This window comes from Thrips palmi, unplaced genomic scaffold (genome assembly GCF_012932325.1).
Source record: "Thrips palmi isolate BJ-2018 unplaced genomic scaffold, TpBJ-2018v1 HiC_scaffold_15, whole genome shotgun sequence".
Taxonomy (NCBI): domain Eukaryota; kingdom Metazoa; phylum Arthropoda; class Insecta; order Thysanoptera; family Thripidae; genus Thrips; species Thrips palmi.
This window is the reverse complement of record NW_023144624.1, coordinates 11,681,028-11,699,766: the sequence shown is the minus strand read 5'-3', so window position 1 is coordinate 11,699,766 and position 18,739 is coordinate 11,681,028. Positions and strand designations below refer to the sequence as shown.

Below are 18,739 nucleotides of genomic sequence, written 5' to 3'. Positions count from 1 at the left end.
GTGGGATCACCTTAAAGGCGTCGATCGGAATTAAATAAAGTATCCCTGGATTCGATTCTCGGGGTTGCCTTTCTCATGGCCACTATTCCCTTCTTAATGCTTTATCCCTGTTGTTCACAGCACCGGGAAGGTAGACTACCCCTTTGGCACGTCGCAGGCAAGACGTGCTGGGACGTGCAAATATGTCAGGATGCAGAATAATCTGAGAATGAGGGACTCAATGAGAAATAAGAACGATTAACAATGATGTTTCGGCTATTTATTGCGATTTAAGTGTCACTGAGACTCCGTCCTTCCTTCCTGAAAATTGTTTCACCCAAACTCATCGTGTGCCACAGTGAAAAACAAAGGACGACAGATTTCTTCAAAACTGGGGACACCATTCACATCGGCAAATGAAATGGAATAGAGCAACTCGTTCCGGCCACAACATGGGCGACCCGGAGCACGAGGCAAGGAGGCTGTGCGGATGGATTTCGCATTTTATTGAGATCACTTATCGCTCGGTTTGCAACAAGGTTGCTTTGGTCTTTTCTTTTAAGTTAATGCAACGTTTGGAGCAGGGTAATAGACCATATCAGCCGTCGCCGAGCGAGGGGGAAATCACTCTTAAAAACTGTGACCCGACTACTCCCTATTACGTTCTATTACGTATAAACAAAGGCCTTTTTCAACTCGGAAATTTAACCCCAAAGATTTAGAGCAAACTTCCGGCCCAAATGGGGACCCATCAAAAAGGCTGGCTATTTCGTTTTATTAGATATTACCCCGGTAATGCAGCAATCTTTGGTAAGTTAATGCAACGTTTGGAGCAGGGTAATAGACCATATCAGCCGTCGCCGAGTGAAATTCGAAAGTGATCAAAACGCAGGAACCAGCTACGCGCTACCTAGCGGCCACTGTCTGAACTTCCTCCACACCTACGCTTGTTACCAATCCAATTTCAGCTTTAGGCAGTTTACAATGACGTCCGCCAGGTGGCACGCTGCTGGTTCCTGTCTTTTAAAGTTAAATTGTCTTTGTGCTGCACTCGACGACGACTGCAAGGATCTATAACCAAACATTCGCTCCACCCGGCCAACCGTGTCCACCATATCCACCCTCTTGCAGTTGCCGCCGAAGCGGCGGGGCGGGCCTCTGGACGGCAGCGCCGCCTCGACGCCTAGAACCGTTGGGCCGTCGGCCCGCGGCGACGGCCGCTTCACCAGTTGAAGAAGTTCTGCGGGCACTCGCTGTGGCCGCCGCACCACCGGCGCTCCTGCAGCGCGGGGCACGGCGTCCCTCCGCGCCGGGGGTGTTCCAGGACGCGGCGAGAGCGCGTCGCGTCGCCCACACCGCACGACACGCTGCACGCCGACCAGGGCGACCACTCCGACACTTGGCAGTGCTTGGCTTGCCCTGCGGGAGGCGAGGAAGGCCGTCACACAGTGGGCCAGAAGACAGGTGGAGGCGGCCAAAACTCTAGACGCGTTTTGAGCTCCAGAGTTGCGAAATGGGACTCGAACCGAGCGTGTGACCCCACCAATGGATTGCTCTTCGAACGAGGAATCCATTGGTGGGGTCACACGTTCGGTTCGAGCCCTGTTTAGCGACTCTGGAGCTCAAAACGCGTCGAGAGTTTTGGCCGCCTCCACTGGTCTTCTGGCCCACTGTGCGTCAGCACACTGGGAGGGGAAGTCCTCGGCAGGGTTGCCACACTAGTCTCTGCTCGCTGCTACTCACGGCTGCCCTTCTTGCTGCGGCGCGCCTTGCTCGTCCGCCGGATGGCGCTCTCGGTGCTGTCGAAGACACTGCCGCCCAGGCCGCCACCCAGACTCGCCCCCAGGCTCGGGCTGAGGTCGTTGCTGATGTCGTTGCCGTCAACCACGGCGTGCACGGCGTCCCTGCCGCGCGACGCGTTCCTCGACAGCTCCGCGCTCAGGTGGTACACTCGCTCCTAGGGGCCGGCAGGGTTATGCAAATTAAGTTGAGTCCAAGCCCCAAAAGGGGTTGTGCTCTGCAAACGCAAGTGTGTGTTTGAAACAGTGTGCATGCAGGCCCACATTTTAAACTACGCGCCGTGCACACAATGGCGTTTGCAGAGTGCTGTTACAGTGGCGTGCGCACAAATTTTGAAAAGGGTTGTCAAGGCACGTTGTTTGCTTACCTTTAGTAGCAATGCATCGCAATCCTCCTACCTCGCCTGCCTTCCAGGCGGTTGCCTCGCGTCAAAAGGTGTTTGAGGTCATGCACTGCAGAGTGGGTTAGCCAAGCCAAGCGGATCCATGCAAGCGGGAGCCGCGGGACGCCCCCCACAGTGTGGCACACACCTCCAGCAGGTCGTCGATGTCGTCCATCTCGGCCTGCTCGAAGGTGGGCGTGTCCGCGGGGATGTCGCGCGCGCACGCGGACGGGCAGCGCGACGCGGAGCGCGCGGACAGCGCGTACGACGGCGTGGTGCTGGGCCTGGACGTCATGGACGCCTCTGGCGCCGCGGTTGAGGTGCCTTTGGACGTTCCAGTCGTGGCTTCGGTTGCTGCGGTTGCCGTGCTGACAGTCGTTTCTTCTTGTGAGACTTCTGAAGACGCATGTGCGCCTTCTTGGTCGCTCGTTGTGGCCGTGGTCTCGGTCGCTTTCGTGGTGGACCGCGCCGCCTTCGACTCTGCGTCCGGAGCTGCAGACAGTGGCGGAGCTTGCGGAGCCGCTTCTCGGGCCACCCTGGCCGCCCTCGTCGAGGGGCTGGAGCTGGCAGCGAGGGTCGAAGGGGAGGACGCGGAGGGCGCAGTGGTGGAGCTCGGAGAGGCCGGCGTCGTGGAGGTCGGTGTCGTGGAGGTCAGCGTCGTGGAGGTCGGCGTCGTGGAGGTCGGTGTCGTGGAGGCCGGCGTCGTGGAGGTCGGTGTCGTGGAGGTCGGCGTCGTGGAGGTCGGCGTCGTGGAGGTCGGCGTCGTGGAGGTCGGCGTCATGGAGGTCGGTGTCGTGGAGGTCGGTGTCGTGGAGGTCGGCGTCGTGGAGGTCGGCGTCGCGGAGGTCGGCGTCGTGGAGGCCGGCGTCGTGGAGGTCGGCGTCGTGGAGGTCGGCGTCGTGGAGGTCGGCGTCGTGGAGGTCGGCGTCGTGGAGGTCGGCGTCGTGGAGGTCGGCGAGGCAGTGGCGCTCCTGCTGATACACGCCCCCGCAGGCGCCCCTTCCGCCGCACGGCACTGCAGCATTATTCACGCTAAAGCTCGGTGGTTAGGGGTCAGTGCAAGCCTTCCCATCTCTCGCTTTAAAAAAGGGTTCCTTCAGATATTAGTTGATATCGCGGCACTCCATTTAGTGAATCAGTTACCTGGTTACTTGTTAATTGATATGGGTTCGTCCACAAATTACGTGACGTGCTCTGTCCCTCTCGCACTCACTGGTAGTCCACAAGGAGCAACAAAGACAGCTATGAAAACGTTACGTAAATAAGTGGACGATCCCCATTGACAAAGCCGGGCAGGGTGATACGGACATACACTCTCGTCCACTTGGATTTAGATGCGTTGGAGGTGCAGGGCCACCTCGTTGCCCACCTTGACGAAGGTCAGTGTGGCGATGGAGGGCAGCTTGTCCAGCTTGGGGTAGTAGAACGAGTTGGCGGGGTGGCTCGGCCTCTTCGACGTGATCCTGGCCACCGGCTCCTTGGGCTCGGACGGCCAGTTGGGGGCCGTGAACGTGAAGCCGTTGTCCGTGCCCGCGTCCATGGGGTCCACCTGCAGCAGGGACACTGTCAGGTTGCGGGGGAGGCTGAGCCGCACAGTGGACTCAGGGCTCTTCGTTTGGTCAGAGGATAACCTCGATGGCGATGGAGTCGATCCAGTGGTTGCCTCTGCACAGGTCCAGGCTGTCCACCCCGATGAACCAGTCCGGCGAGGGCACCACTCTGACGGCCACCGACACCTGCACCAGAAAAGTCACGTGACGTCGAAGCGGAAACAGGGGCCGGGTGGCGGCGGCGAGGGTCCGACTTGCCAGCGAGTGGTTGCCGTCCAGGAAGAAGTCGGCGACGGTGCGGCCGACGCCCCTGGGCACGGGGGGCGCCGTGAACTCGTCGTACACGCCCTCGTGGTCCGCGGCCTCCAGGCTGTCGGAGTGGCCCTTCTCGGCGAACGCCTGCAGCCCCGCGGACGCCATCTCGCCCTCGCGGAACAGCCAGTACGAGGCGTCGTGCGTGCGGCCTGCCGATTAGATAGACTTCAGCTCAGTTTTAGAAGGTTTTGTGGAGGTTCAGTGGCTTGCAGCTCCATCATGGGCCACCTACGATCATTTCGTGGTCCAGCCATTAATCGCAATCGCAATCGCCTGCTGGGTAGGCAAACCCTGGGCCATCGACGCACGGGTGTCAGCGTGTTGCCTACCCGGCAGGCTGTCCTATTACCATTACCATTAAGGGCTAGACCACACATGATGCGGCAGGCTGTCCTATTACCATTACCATTAAGGGCTAGACCACACATGATGCGGCAGGCTGTCCTGCTCGCCCGACCGACCTTACCGGGTGGGTCCTGCCACGCCGTGCTGCTGTGCCCGCAGGGGGCGGCCTGCCTCAACAACGCCAAACCTAGGGGAACCCAGGGGCGCAGTTCCCAGCTCCCCCCCCCCCCTTCCGGCTGACGCCCCAGACCTGTCCTACTCTTCTTTCGCGTGTCGGCTCTCAGGGCGGCGCCGTAAAATCGAAGTGTTGCAGATAAATCTGGCCGACCATTCAGGCCGCCCCACCCCCACCCTGAGCCGGTCACTATCTCTCTCTCTCTCTCTCTCTCTCTCTCTCTCTCTCTCTCTCTCTCTCTCTCTCTCTCTCTCTCTCTCTCTCACACACACACACACACACACACACACACAAACACAAACAACACACACACACACACACACACACACACACACACACACACACACACACACACACACACACACACACACGCGCACACACACACACACACCAAGCAGGTAAACCTCAAACCTCAAACGAGCGTCCTCGTTGCGTTTATCGCTTCAACCTCCTTTTGCAAATTTCACAATTTTAGAACAGTAATTACTTTGACGGGTCGGGCGAGCCGAGATGCGGTGTTTATTTTGGCGCGAAACAAGAGTGCGCGAGTCAAGCACCGCTATTATTTGCAACGAAAACAAAATCGGACACATCGAGACTAGCGAAGCGAAGCGGGTTTGTTGTGTTGGCAGTGGCGCGCTCCCGTCACCGGTCGCAACATTTTCCTGGCCGGCTCATTGTTTATTTCGAGGTGGTCGAATTGGGTCGGCCGTTTATCAGGTTCAGGAATGGGGATGTTGTGGCTGAGTCCCTGCCCGGCCGGCCCGGCCCGCCTAGCCCGCCCATCCGCATGGCAGCGCGCCTATCGCTTTTGCACACAATGTTGCCTCCTAGAAGTCGGTAGGAGTCCCCGCGACGCACGCGCGTTGCTGTCGAAGGGGTTGCCTATCTCAGCCGTACCCACTGTACAAATCAGGTTCAGGGATCAGAGAGGAGGTTGTCCAAAAGGCACCCTCTCGACATCAGTGCGCACAAGCCTACTGCAACTATGCCGTGGTACAAGCATTCTCGGAAAACTGACACTTGCAGTACGTTCTAGTTTGGATCTCCCCGGTCTGACGAAACGGCGCTCACTTTTTTGGCGGGGTCACTCACCGACCATCTTGGACCAGCCCGCGGGCGGCCGCCACTCGGGGTACTGCTTCGGGAACGTGTCCCGGCTCCAGTGCGTGTCCAGGAAGACCCTGTACACGGCCAGCTCGTCCGCGCTGCAGGTGGACGCCGCGCTGCCGCCGGGCACCAGGACCACGACGGCCGCCAGGGCCGCCAGCAAGCACGTCGGCACCGCGGCCTGCGACATCTCCACCAGCTTCACGCACTGCCTCGCGGACTGCTTCACGCACTGCTTCGCGGCGGGCGGCGCTCGCTCGGCCTTCTCCGCGAATGTCGACTCGAGCCGCGATCTGCCGCCAAACGCCTCGCCTCCCCACGTGCAGCGTGCTGCGTGCTGGCTTGGGGTCTCACCGACTGGGAGGAGGCCGGCCCGGCCGGCCAGACGCGTCGCGGTTGCGCGTGGTCGTGCGTGGCGCGGCGGGCGGGCGGGGCGGGGCGGGGCGGGCGGGGCGGGGCGGGGCGGGGCGGGGGGGGCGGGGCGGGGTGGGGCGGGGCGGGGCGGACGACGGGGCTCCCCTCCCTGCCCCCTTACGCGTGTTATGCCGCGCCGCGTAAAGGTAGGCAATATGCGCTGTGTTTGTTTGACCCTTCAGTAAAGTCCACTTCTGTGACACGAGCAGGGGGGCACCACTCGGCCAGACTGTTGCCGTTGGCAGCTTGGCCGGCCAGCCAGCCCTCTTGCAAATTAAAAGTTCCCTAACCACCGCGACAATGTCCACGAGATGTCTCGCGTGTTGCTCTCTCTCTCTCTCTCTCTCTCTCTCTCTCTCTCTCTCTCTCTCTCTCTCTCTCTCTCTCTCTCTCTCTCTCTCTCTCTCTCTCTTTTCCCCCCGGTCGTCGCCATCCCCGTCATCGCCTTCTGCTACCTCCCGCGAGTACGCCACTCCACTCGACGCCTCGACGGGGAATTCCTCGCAGAAATGCGAATGCGGCGGACGCACGGAGGGGAGGTATGTTTAGTCTGGCCGCAGACAGAGTGGAGGGCGACGCCGGTCTGTCCCTCTCGCCCGCCGTCGCGACGCCCCTTGAGAGCGAGAGGGAGAGGCTGGCCGCCGTAACGACGCGCGCTGAGGGATTGTGTCGTCGGCGCGTCAGGTGCGCCCGGCCGGCCGCGGACGGGGCGGCGGGCGCGATGCGCGATGCGCCCCGAAAAGCCCGCCATAAAACGGAGACGCGAGGGGATTTGAACCCGCGACCGAGAGGGCGGACGCCGCCGGGCCAGTCTGTAAACCAGCCGAGCGGACAGTTTGACTGCTCGAAACGCGGTCTTCTTTGTCCCGCTAACATTCATTTCGGGCTGGCATGGCAGGCCGGCTGGTAGTTTGACTTTGTTTTATGCCCACTTGCATGACGCGCTCGATGACGCGTGTTTGGTCCGGGAGAATTCCCTCACTGTCTTACCGCGGGCTGGTCGTGGGAGTGACAGAGACAGCAGCTGCAGCGGGCCCCCGCGGAGAGGGTCAGAGAGGACGGCCCCGGCCGCTGCCGTGCCCTGGTTCGCCACGCGGACACGACGGCACCGTTTGACCCTTCGGACACATGGCCGGCATGGCGTCGTGGCCGAAAACGGGCTGCCCACCGATCGCTAGCGGAGCTCCGTCGGTCTGTCTCGGTCGCACTCATGGGGCGCCCCGTGGGGGTGCGAGAGAGACGCGACCGGCCGACGCCAACCTCACGGGGGCGCCCGGGCGCCCGTTGAGCCGTGCTTGTCTCGGCTTGTCCGTGCCCGTTCCACGCCGTTCCAGGCGTAAGGGTCCCGCGCGGCCCGGCGGTCAGGCTTTGCTTGGCCTGGCTAGGCCCACACTCCAGTTGCGTGGGCGCGCTGCAGACGACATGGCCCGGCCAAACTGACCCGCCGAACACACCGTTAGGGAAATAAGGAAACCCGGCGACTCCGTCCACGCCGTCCCGCCAATTTGACGAGGCGGGTGACGTCACCGCATCACCGTGTCACCGCCTGCCGACGCTGTGACAGTGCCGACAGCGAGACTGTGGGAAAAAGAGCGCAAGCGGCGTTCGAATCGCCGTCGAGCTGCCGCGTGCGTTAACTAAAAACAGGACTTTTTTTGGAAAAATAATTCCTTTGCTTTTATGATTGAAAAAAGTAATTGTAAAAAGAGTTTTGGATTTATTTTTATTTTTACTGTTGGTAATTGTTAAGAGTACGCATTGAGTACCAATTGAGTTGACTGGCCCGCGCGATGCGCGTGCAGACCACTGTAAAGGCGGGCGTCGACTCGATAGACTCGACACCGCACGCGCCGCGCCGCCCCGTCCGGGGGCTGTCTTCCCTGACCTTGGTCTAGCTCTGCAGCAGCCCGATTCCGCACTGTGCCTCGTCGCGCCGTCTCTCTCGCACCCCGCTGGAAAGCCCAACGAGTGCGAGAGAGACAAGCCGACGGGATCACTGTTCGGACTCGGCCTGCCTGCTCTGCTGGCTCTGCTAGCGATCACGGCACACTACAATGGCGCTGGCATATCAACACTGTTCTGTGAGTCACGCGGCCCGCCGACTGCAGACTGATTCCGAGAGTCGCCTTCGTCGCTCTGTCTGTCTCGCACATACGAGGACGTCGCATGGGTGCGGGAGGGACGGAGCGACGAAAACGACTCTCGGAACCAGTGTGCTGGTCGACGCACACGCCACACGCCCGATTGGAGGAGTACAGGAGTACAGAGAACAGGCCGCTGGACCGCGTCCAACACTGCGCGACGCCGACCGCGACGTCGCGCTGCTTAGCGCTGCCTCGCGCGCCTACCTGTCCGCCCTGCTGCACTGCCCGGCCGGCCGGCCTGTCCAGTGTCCACCCACCCAGATGCAGCTGCGTGGCTTACTCTCGAAAAGGCGCGACGCGGCGGGGCGGCGCGCGGCGAGGCGCGGCGTACACGCCTAACAACGCCGTTCACGCGCGGTTTACAGCTGTTGCTTCGCGCTGCCTCTCTCGCAACCGTATGGGCCACCCCATGAGTGTGAGACAGATAGAGCTGAGAAAGGACTGTCCTGGATCAGCATGCCCATCCGGCTCACTGCTGTGACTACTGTCATTTCGATGCTCAAACGATTTTGGTGGTTGTCTCTTGTTTTAATTTGCGCGCGCGCGACTGGTGAATGGAGTTCCCGAGAAGTGACTTTGTTTTCCGCGGGCGTGGCGGCGGGCGGCAGCAGGGCGTGTAGTGTAGTGCCGTGATAGCGCGGCGGCGCGTGGCGGCGCGTCGCGGCAAGGCCACCAGGGCCACCAGGGCCACCAGGACGGCGACGAGACGAGGGACTCCGTGAGACCGTCCGCGGCGGAACCAGTACCCCGGGCGGGACCCTCGCCGCGACCCGCCCCCGTGCTGCCTGGCCTGCCGGGCCAGCTAAGCCGCCCCACAATGGCCAGTGGCCACCAGGGGCCGCCTCTAGAGCGAGCGGCGGGTGTGTCCCAAAAGGAAGGCTCATCCGTCCACGCGGACGGATGAAAAATCCAGCAGTCACACATTAACTTTGGCAAAAATCCGTAGCGACAGGGACAGGGGGTCTTTCCTGTTTCGCCACCGCCGCCGAAGTGTCTGCTGCTTACTCTGCTGCCCCCAGCCTCGCCCCCCTTAGCCCACCACCCCTTCTTGGCACGGCGCTCCCATATAACGCGGTCTCTGACCCGACGATAAACTCGGTGGGCTCTCTAACGCTTTATTGTTGCCAAGCGCTGAATTTTTCGACTTTTTTTCAAAGGAGGGTACAAAGGAGATTGTGATTGCCTTGTTGGTGACTGCGGCGCCCGTTTCGGTGCATTCCTCGTGACGTATTGGAGAGGCGTGTGTTTCGGACAGAAAGGGGACAGAAAGTCATGACAGCAGTTTTGTTAAGTAAAATCGTTGCTTGCAGCATACAATGTAAAAAGTAAATGCATCAAGGTACATTATGTGGCACTCAGTGCCGTGTGCAACAAAGCATTGGCCCGTTCGGCAAGTCACTGTCTCGGGCCTTTGCTTCTTTTAGCACAACTAATTGGTAAACAGCCTAACTCCCTCTTTGCTTATCCTCCCGCAGCGGTCAGTTTGACGCCCTTCTGACATCACCACCAGGACAGTGGGCCAGAACACCGGTGGAGGCGGTCAAAATTCCGGACGCGTTTTGAGGGTTTTGAGCTTCAGAGCCGCTAAAATGGGACTCTTACAGAAAGTGTGACCCCACCAATGGATTGCTCTCCGCACGCGGTATCTATTGGTGGAGTCACATGGTCGGCTCAAGTCTTGGCTAGAGACTCTGGAGCTCAAAACGCCTCTAGAGTTTTGATCGCCTGCGCCGGCCTTCTGGCCCACTGTGCCACGTCCCAGTCGTACCGCTCAGGCGGCGGGGCCGGCGTCGTCCGCGCTCAGGCACACGGTGAGCTTGACGAGGGCCGAGTCCTGGCGGATGTAGCTGCGGGTGCGCAGCAGGGACTGCGGGAAGCCCAGCCCCACGCACTCGTAGTTGTCCGGCGTGTGCGCGCTGGGCCGCTGCCAGTTGTAGCCCGAGCAGAGCTGCGCCGGGTCCCAGAGGCGCGACACCAGGTCCACGGGGCCGGAGCCGGGGCCCGTGGACGTCATGGAGGCCACCTGCGAGGACAGACAGTCGTGGTAGGGGGAACAAGAGGCCAGCCCGCGGGGCCGCAGACTGATCCTGAGAGTCGTTTCGATCGCTCTATCTCTCTCGCAGTCATGGGGCGTTCCGCACCGAGTTCCGCACAGGTGCGAGAGAGACAGAGCGACGAACACGACTCTCGGAATCAGTCTGCTAAGAGCAGTGGACGCCTGCGCGCGGCTTGTGGTCTAGCCCTTAATGGTAATGGTCATGGGGTAGGCCAGCCCGCACGGCTCGCCTGCACGGCCCGGCCAGGCTGGCCGGGCGCTCCGCTCCACCGCACCCCGCTGCTGCTTCGCTTACCTGGTCCAGCACGGCGAGGCGGTGCTTGAGCCTGAAGGGCCACTGCAGCGACGCGTCGTGCTCGCCGCGCGTCAGCCCCACGTGGAAGTACACGTTCTCGCCCGACTGCCGCGGGTACATGCGCAGGTACATGCGGTACCTGCGGACCGCGTTTCGAAATCAGTCCCGGAGCACTGCAGACTGATTCAGAGAGTCGTATTCGTCGCTCTATCTCTCTCGCACATATACGGCACGCTCCATAAGTGAGAGAGAGAGGGACAGAGCGACGTAAACGACCCTCGGAATCAGTCGGCTGGGCGCTTAGTGCTTGAGCATCGCCTAGAGAGTCGGGGAGGCAGAGAGGTGCGGAAGCTCACCCTCCGGGCCAGACGTAGAAGCTGGGGCTGCGCAGGGAGCGGCGGTGGTTCCAGCCGGTCATCTTGTAGTCCATGTTGCGCACCCGCCAGAAGTACGTGTAGACGCGCTGGCCGTGGCCGCAGCCCGCCACCGTGTTGCCCATGGCCGAGCCGTGCGGGTGGAGGCCCTCCGGGGCGTGCTCCGTGTGCACCTGCAGCGGCAAGGGGCAGCGCCGTGACACTCGAAAACGCAAACACGACGGACTCTAACTTCTGGTGTCCGGTGCCGCCACAGTGCCGCGCCACGCACCGTGTTGTTGTAGCGCTGCACCTCCTCCTCCCGGCCCCCGGGCCCCTGCGCGCCGTCGCGGTAGGTGGTGACCAGGGCGGGGTTGTCGCCGTAGTCCCCGACGTCGTCGTCGTCCTCATCCGCACCGCCGGGAGGCAGGGCGTCGTCCTCGGCGTCGGCTGCGAGATCATCCTCGGACCTACGCAGGGGAAAATGACTCTGTTGTGCACCGCCGCACAGTGGGCCAGAGAAGACCGACGGCCAAGGCTCTGAACGCCGTTTGAGCTGCAGAGGCGCTAAACAGGACTCGAACCGAGCGTGTGACCCCACCAATGGATTCCTCGTTCGGAGAGCAATCCATTGGTGGGGTCACACGTTTGGTTCGAATCCCATTCAGCGACTCTAGGGCTCCTAACCCGTCCGGGATTTTGACAGCCTCCACCTGTCTTCTGGCCCACTGTGCGCCGCCGCCGTGACGCCATTCCAAAATGTGAACATGCTCACTCGGGTCCGCCGCGCGTGCACCGGGACTTGGCGACGGCGGCCAGCAGCCGCCTCTCCGCGCGCTCGATGCCGATGTCCATGGCGCCCACCTTGTCCTCCAGGTTGAGGATCATGGTCTTGAGCACGTTCAGCTGGTCGCCGAGCTGGGTGCCCAGGTTGTGGAACTGGTCGTTCGTCTCCTCTTCAAGAAAGTGCCACAGAAAAGTCGCAGGCGGTAAAACAGACTTGTTTACATTTTTTGACAGTGGCGTATCAAGAGAGATAGAATGGAACGGCGCGCAATGCACGCGTTGTATTGGCCGCCGTTCACCGTTGGCGGGGCGTTTGCCAGGGAATTGGATCCAGCTTCCCGCCAAGGCGCCAAGGCGCGCAGCGCGCAGGTGTGAGGTCATCGCAGTCGAGTCGGACAGTGGACAGCTCGGCCCAGCCCCACTTTCACTGCCAGTGTAGGCGACCGCCGCGAACGCAGAGGCCGTACAAGGGCTAATTTGACATCAGGCGATCGTGGCCCCCATGCCATTGCCACAGCACCGCCACCGTCTCGCAGCCAGAAAGGAAACGGCCAAAGGACGACACACAGTGGGCCAGAAGACCGGTGGAGGCGGACAAAAATCTAGACGCGTTTTGAGTTCCAGAGTCGCTAAATGGGACTCGAACCGAACGTGCGATCCCACCAATGGATTGCTCTCCGAAAGAGGAATCCATCGGTGGGGTCACACGTTCGTTTCGAGGTCCGTTTAGAGACTCTGAAGCTCAAAACGCGTCGAGAGTTTTGTCCGCCTCCAACGGTCTTCTGGCCCACTGTGCAACGCCACTTTGGTGGCAGAAAAATTCAGACATTGCAACGATAATATGTAAATCTAGCTGACATTTACGTCCGATTGAATCGTGTCGAAATGGAAATGTCGACGAAAATACGGCCAGCGGCATCCCTCCCACACTGCTAGGCATCTCGCCCGGGTCACTGATCAATATCCGTGTTTATGACTGCCTTCTGACTTCCCCTGGCAGTGCGCAGTGCACCCGGACTGGAGTGCCGCTTCCGTGCGCTCTTTATGAGTCCTGGTGTGCCGGTGGACCGGCACTGCAAGCGTCGCGGACACGACCATCAGAAAACAACAGAGACGAGGAGAGCTGCGGCGAGTGTTGCCGACTCCGTCTCCTCCCACTACTTTGTGTGCCGGCTGCCACGCCGCCCGGCGCGTGGGCCGAACAACGTGTTGGGCCTGAGTGTGTGCGTGTGCGAGTGTTAGTCAGCATATCTGCGAGTGCCGCTGTGCCGCTTGCCGCGCCGCTCGGCTCGAGATACAGTGTACTCACTCTGGCTGCAAACCCCTTCCAGACTCTTCGTCATGAGCGCCGCCACTTGCTCGGGGTTCAGCTGACAGCTTCCGCCCCCGGTGTGCCCGTCCCCGGCGTGCCGCCCCTCGTAGAGCCGGGGCGCCTCGGCCGACGGCGCGGCCGGCTGCTGCTGCAGGCCGTCGCCGGCGTGGGTGGACGGCCCGGGGTGGCGGCTGGACAGCCGCGGGTCCCCGTAGTGGTGCTGGTGCCGCAGGTGCTGTGGGGAGAGGGAGGCGAGGTTCCGTCCCGCATCATCGACCATTCATCACCAGCTTCATTCATCCCTGCAGCACTTGGATTCAGAACGTCGTCGCTCCGTCTCTCTCGCACTCGTGCGTGGGGCGTCTGGTGCGAGAGAGACAGTGTGGGACGTTACTCACGTGCGGGCCGTACTGCTGCTGCCGCCGCGCGATGGCGTCCCGCTCCTGCGCCGGGCCTATCAGAGGGCCGAGCACGGGCGGTCCCTCCGCCGCCACCCCCGCGGCCAGCGCCCCCCACGGGGACCCCCACGGGGCCCCACTCGACAACACGCACACCAGCAGCACGGGCAGCATGGTCACGCCGACGCCAAGCCTCGCTGACCAACTCGCGGCGCCCCGACGCCTCAACTGGGCTTAAGTTGTCCCTACTGCCGCCGGCGGGCTTAGGCCCTGTGCCGCCCTGTGCCTGTGCGCCGCCCGGCCCGGCTCCACGTGTGTACCGCCACTCGAAATAGAAGAGGAAGAGGGCTCCACCCACCGCGACACGCCCCTGCATCCGCGGCCCCGCCCCGCCCCGCCTGCTGGCACCTGGCCAAGTGCACTGTGGGAAAACGAGCAGCTTCGCTGTCAACACGATGCCCGTCGTCGTTGGAGCCGAAGCCGGCCGAAGCCGACCCCTCCTCTGTCCGGCACACCAAGCAGACACTTCAGTTAAGAGTACAGGAAAATGAGAACAAGCAAAGTCTCAGTTTTGAAAATTCAACAGTCTTTATTAATTACTCAACATTACTTAAAAACTTATTTACACTCAGCACATTTGTAACAGACAATCTTGCTTTAAGTACTCTACAAAATAGTATTTGTGCTGTTACAAGGGAGATGCTACACCATGACTAACTTTGTCCAAGAAAATGATAGAAAGGTTAGACAAAAAAAAAAAAAAGGGATACAGTCATTAGCGAATCCAGTAAGATTGAAAGAAATAATAACAATAACGAATCTGGAATGATAACAATACAACATAGGAAATAAATTGGTCATTAATATTATTTGAATCTATCAAATTTATACACTATCACAAAGTTGTAACGAAAGAATTAAAGAGGACATTTTAATTATACCCTGCATTTTCACAGCTTACTATAGGGTGAAAAATGGGAGGGACAAAGTATAGGTGACTCACCGATACAACATCAATAACATCAAGAAAGCATTTAAATGTGATGAAAAGGGATCCTGACAAAAATAAAAGACAATCATTTTCCCCAGGACCATAGAAATTTATGGTATTTGGGTAAAAAAATTTGCAAAGATTGTTATTGGCAAGAAATAATAGACAGGATTTGACTTTGGTGAAAGTGGAAGTGAGTCAATGAACACATGAGAAAATACAAATATAATTGATGAAAAGGAGATGCTAGAGAAATCTAGACTTTGCAGCAAACAATTTCAGGGTGCTCTCTTACAGACTTGTGCTAATTTATCACTACATATCACAGAGGGAACGAAAGGGATAGATGAACTATTGCCTTTCTATTAACACACATAAACACAAGATTATAAAAAATATTCAAAATACGTCTAGAATAACAACAAGACACCAACAATGACCTTCCAAAAACTGAAAACTGCCCATCTTGGAAAAAGAAAGATTCTTAAAAAAAGATAAAAAGGGAAAAATTGACAGGTGTGGCATGTTTGCAACCATTCGAACAACACAAAATGTGACAGATTCATCAGTACTCACAAAATGACATAAGGCAGGCACAATAGCCATGCAAGCATTTTTAAATAATAAGATACAAAAGTTAAGATCTTGATGAAGAATAACATTAAAAGTTTAATATTCCAGCAATAATCTATAGACGTCATAAGGTGCAGATGACCACATAGCAGATTAACTTCAGCACATTTTCCCCCGTCAAAAATTGAAAATGACCAACAAGGATAGCCTTGGCCCACTAGCCACTTGAGAGGATAAAACAAAAGCAAACCAAGTTAGAACTTTTACATTACTGACAGGACATGACCTAACTGATATTTTACAATGGGCAAAGAGTACCGAAAATAACAAAAATATTATTAAAAAGTCTGTAACATGAAGTTTCCATTTGCAAAATTTACACTTTCATATCTGTAAAGTTTTAAAAAGTCAGCCAAAAGAAGGGAAAGAGGACACACTGTATGTCTTGACAAATGTAATAATATTGATTTTAAAAAAGCACTATATATGTACATTTTTGCAGTAACCTCGTTAGATAAAATTTTTGTAACAATGCACACACACTTCCCTTACAAGTCTTAACATTAACTTTTTTTTCACATTGACACTCACACACTGCACAAATAGAACACAGTTCCTCACTTGTAGGAAGAATCACAGATAAACGTATGAAGAAGAGTTCTTCATATTAAATAGTTAAAAGAAGAAGAAATTTTTGTGGAGAAATCTTTGGGCCAAAAATGGAAGACCACAACACTAATTCTTCATACCAGGGTGCTGGATAATGATTGAAAGTAATAATCTATAAGCTGATATTTAGAATCAGAAGCAATGATGTTCCAGAAATGTAACCCATCGCTTTGTAAAGTAGAAGCCTGCATACAAGCTCTTTCTTCAATGTGAAGAAAGGTTTCAAGTAACAGTATTGACACAGAATTGAGGAAGTTTATGCGAAATGGCAGTCACTTTGCTACAAAGAAGGAATAAACACGCATGGTAAATTGTAGGATCTAAACACAAAGTTAAGAGAAACAAAACAAAAGATGGAATTTGAAGATCAGTTTTGCTCACTTAAGTCTACTCAACTATATGGCACCCTGTTTAGTACTAGACAAGACTAGTTGAAACTAAATATTAAGAAGAAAAGTGGTAAAATGACCATTATTACAATGGATAAAGTGAAAGACGTCATAGGTAAGGAAAAATACCAGAAGGGAACACTTTAAGTGGTTGGCGTATGCATGGCGCTTAGAAGTGATTTGAAACATGGGTATGAGGCAATAGATTGCCGTTTGAAGCAACACTTGCACTGAATAAAAAAGTAGCAGTAAGTCTTAGGATGCAAAGAATAAGTTGAGCAGATCTTAAAAAAAAAAAAAAAAAAAAAAAAAAAAGGGACATTAAAAGGTGCAGATGTACACATCAATTAGAAACAAAAAGAACTACTCCTGGAACTCCCCATGATAATCACAGATGACATAATGGCTATGCCTTTATCAACACATGGACATTATACACACTCAAAATACATTAAAAGTACTAAAGGTGAATCTTTTTCAACAATTTTTTTCTAAATCTAGTAATAAAGCTAAACTGTCATACATGAGATAAGCTCACGGCACAATTCACTATACTGATGGTGGTCTCCTGAAATACGTCTCATTTTGAGTTCTCCCTTACAGACCCTGAGTTCAATTTGTACACCACTAGGATACTCCAAGGCAAGGCCATTATCCCCACAGCCTCCAACTACAAAATCTCGTGGTTTGCCTCTTTCAATCAAATCCTTCACAATTCCTAGAACATCAGATGTTGCTAACTGTGCACAAGAATTTGAAAGTGTCACCTGGAATGAGCCACTTGCAGTAATCTGCATCAAATCTGAAGCAAATACATTTCTATATGGGGCATGGTGTGAAGAGGTTCGACCATTCTCTAAAGTGTTATTGAGCACATTATTGAAATTCAACATGAAAGGACTATCATCATTGCATATACCACTACTGGGAGGCGGGAATGTACTTCTCAAAGACGCATTTTTTGGCAGAGTAAATGATTCTCTTCTTTCATCCCTAGAGCCAAGAGGACCCTGCTTAAAACTGTAGCTATGGTTGTTTCGTGACTCCTCTACATTAGCCGACAGGTTTTCCTTTGTGTCTTTTGACTCCTCATTGTTATCGTTTGAGCATTGTCCTTTGCCAATGCCCCTAACAATAGAGGGCCTTGAAGGGTCACAAGGAGATACAATAAAAGACGGCAGCATGGGAGCAATTGGAGTGAATGGATTAGATGGTATGTCTTCAGAATCATACATCATATCAAATTGACTTGGTTGGAAACTATGCCCTTGCTCAGCATAAGTAGTTTGCCTCTGGAAGTCAATTTCATCTTCATTATCCAACTCAGCCATTTCAACCTCTGGTGTGTCAGGGTCCATACAGTCAACTGACGACACTGATTCACAAGAAGATACGGATGTTATAAGAGTCACTTGCCCACCCTTTTCATCTGTGACAGAAATTTGGGGGTGGAAGTAATTGCTATTTTGACGACGTCCCCAAGCCCTGCTGCAAGCATCAGTCAGTCCAAGGCCATCATCACTTTCACCATGGTGCACTGGAGCATTAATCTCTTCTCGGATCATACTCAAACTTGGTGATGCTGATGGGGAAACACCATGATGTAAAGGTGAGAGAGTCGGAGACACTCTCAAATCTAGGTGAACAGATGTTGGAGATGAAGTGCCTTGGGTGATAGAACCAGAAGCAGTGGAAAGACCACTTAAACCTGGAATAAGAAAATTAAGTTATAGTTATGCAGACTATGACCAAACCACTCTTTGGTTTCAAGGTATCTCAATTTCATCAATATGTGAGGTCCACCGTTACCTTGTGTGATTGATGTGAGACTGGCTGACGACGAGGCTGGGGAGATGATGGGACCACAGGAGGCTGATGACTGTTGAAGAGAAGATGGCGGCGAGTCCGGCGGACAAGACTGGCTGGACTGGACATGCTGTGGCGATGTTTGATTCTGTTGAGCTTGCTGCTGCTGCAGATGCAGTCGCTGAAGGTGCTGGGTTAATGTTGAGTTATTGCTGTCTGAACGGGAAAGGCGGAAATGACTGGGTGACCCTAAAAGGTTTAAACATAATATTAGTTTCAACGCATTAGACAAATAAATGAATATTGTTATGAGGGCAAGTGGATTAATTTACCAGCAGGGCTTAAGGGAAGTACTGGTGGGCTGGGTGATGGGCTGCTTAAGGGGCTCGAAAATCTCTGCTGCATATGATAAGAGTGCAGCTTTTGCAGTTCTGCTTGAGTGTGTGCATCCCCTGCATCAGCGCTGTGTTTTTGCTGTAAATAAGATAGGCATTACTTTAGTTTACTTAAGGTCTGGATTATAGAATGCATAAGAAAATGGATTCCAAACCAAATATTTACCTGGAGCTGATGATATTCCTGTTGGAGAGAGCGCAGGTTTGATTCGGCACTGTCTCCTGGAGAGCAAGTGCGATGGTAGGACAAGCTGCTTAAAGTTCCTGCCGAACCCTCACTAGCTCTCCGCACAGGGCTATATCTTTCCTGAGGTGGATGCAGCGATGTGACCTCTTTTAAGGTATCCCTCCCTGTAAGCCAAATATTAGTCAAGCATCTCCAAAAAGTGATAAAACTTTTTGATGGCCCTTTGTTTACCCCTGGGAAGTGATGGTCAAGAGTTAATTACTGGTGGTAAAGATGATCAATAATAATTCAAATTTTGAACAAAGCAATTAGAAA

The 18,739-nt window shown here is 55.5% G+C and overlaps 3 protein-coding genes across 6 annotated transcripts in view; all 3 read right to left on the bottom strand.

Moving 5' to 3' along the window:
* Positions 1–825: 825 nt before the first annotated feature.
* LOC117641088 (spondin-2-like) lies at positions 826–6,003 on the bottom strand. Of its 2 annotated transcripts, none has more exons than XM_034378192.1 (6): positions 5,642–6,003; positions 3,970–4,175; positions 3,793–3,897; positions 3,531–3,710; positions 1,723–1,936; positions 826–1,398 (listed from the first exon to the last, which is right to left on the bottom strand). In XM_034378192.1, the coding sequence occupies exons 1-6, from the start codon at positions 5,844–5,846 to the stop codon at positions 1,202–1,204; spliced, it is 1,107 nt and encodes a 368-aa protein (XP_034234083.1). In that variant the 5' UTR covers positions 5,847–6,003; the 3' UTR covers positions 826–1,201. The 2 variants fall into 2 exon arrangements, with proteins under 2 accessions (XP_034234083.1, XP_034234084.1); XM_034378193.1 differs by lacking the exon at positions 5,642–6,003 and adding an exon at positions 4,259–4,357.
* Positions 6,004–9,484: 3,481 nt separating this feature from the next.
* On the bottom strand, positions 9,485–13,117 carry LOC117641064. The gene is made up of 6 exons (XM_034378168.1): positions 13,014–13,117; positions 11,694–11,874; positions 11,211–11,388; positions 10,922–11,112; positions 10,566–10,704; positions 9,485–10,237 (listed from the first exon to the last, which is right to left on the bottom strand). The coding sequence occupies exons 1-6, from the start codon at positions 13,045–13,047 to the stop codon at positions 9,986–9,988; spliced, it is 975 nt and encodes a 324-aa protein (XP_034234059.1). The 5' UTR covers positions 13,048–13,117; the 3' UTR covers positions 9,485–9,985.
* Positions 13,118–13,977: 860 nt separating this feature from the next.
* Positions 13,978–18,739, bottom strand: part of LOC117640944 (serine/threonine-protein kinase SIK3-like) — a 31,047-nt gene continuing 26,285 nt past the window's right edge. For all 3 annotated transcript variants that reach the window (XM_034377983.1, XM_034377984.1, XM_034377985.1), the window contains 4 exons: positions 18,404–18,588; positions 18,175–18,316; positions 17,846–18,091; positions 13,978–17,744 (listed from right to left, as the gene is read on the bottom strand). In XM_034377983.1, the coding sequence (XP_034233874.1) occupies positions 16,546–17,744; positions 17,846–18,091; positions 18,175–18,316; positions 18,404–18,588 (1,772 nt within the window). In that variant the 3' untranslated portion in view covers positions 13,978–16,545. The remainder of the gene's footprint in view (positions 17,745–17,845; positions 18,092–18,174; positions 18,317–18,403; positions 18,589–18,739) is intronic.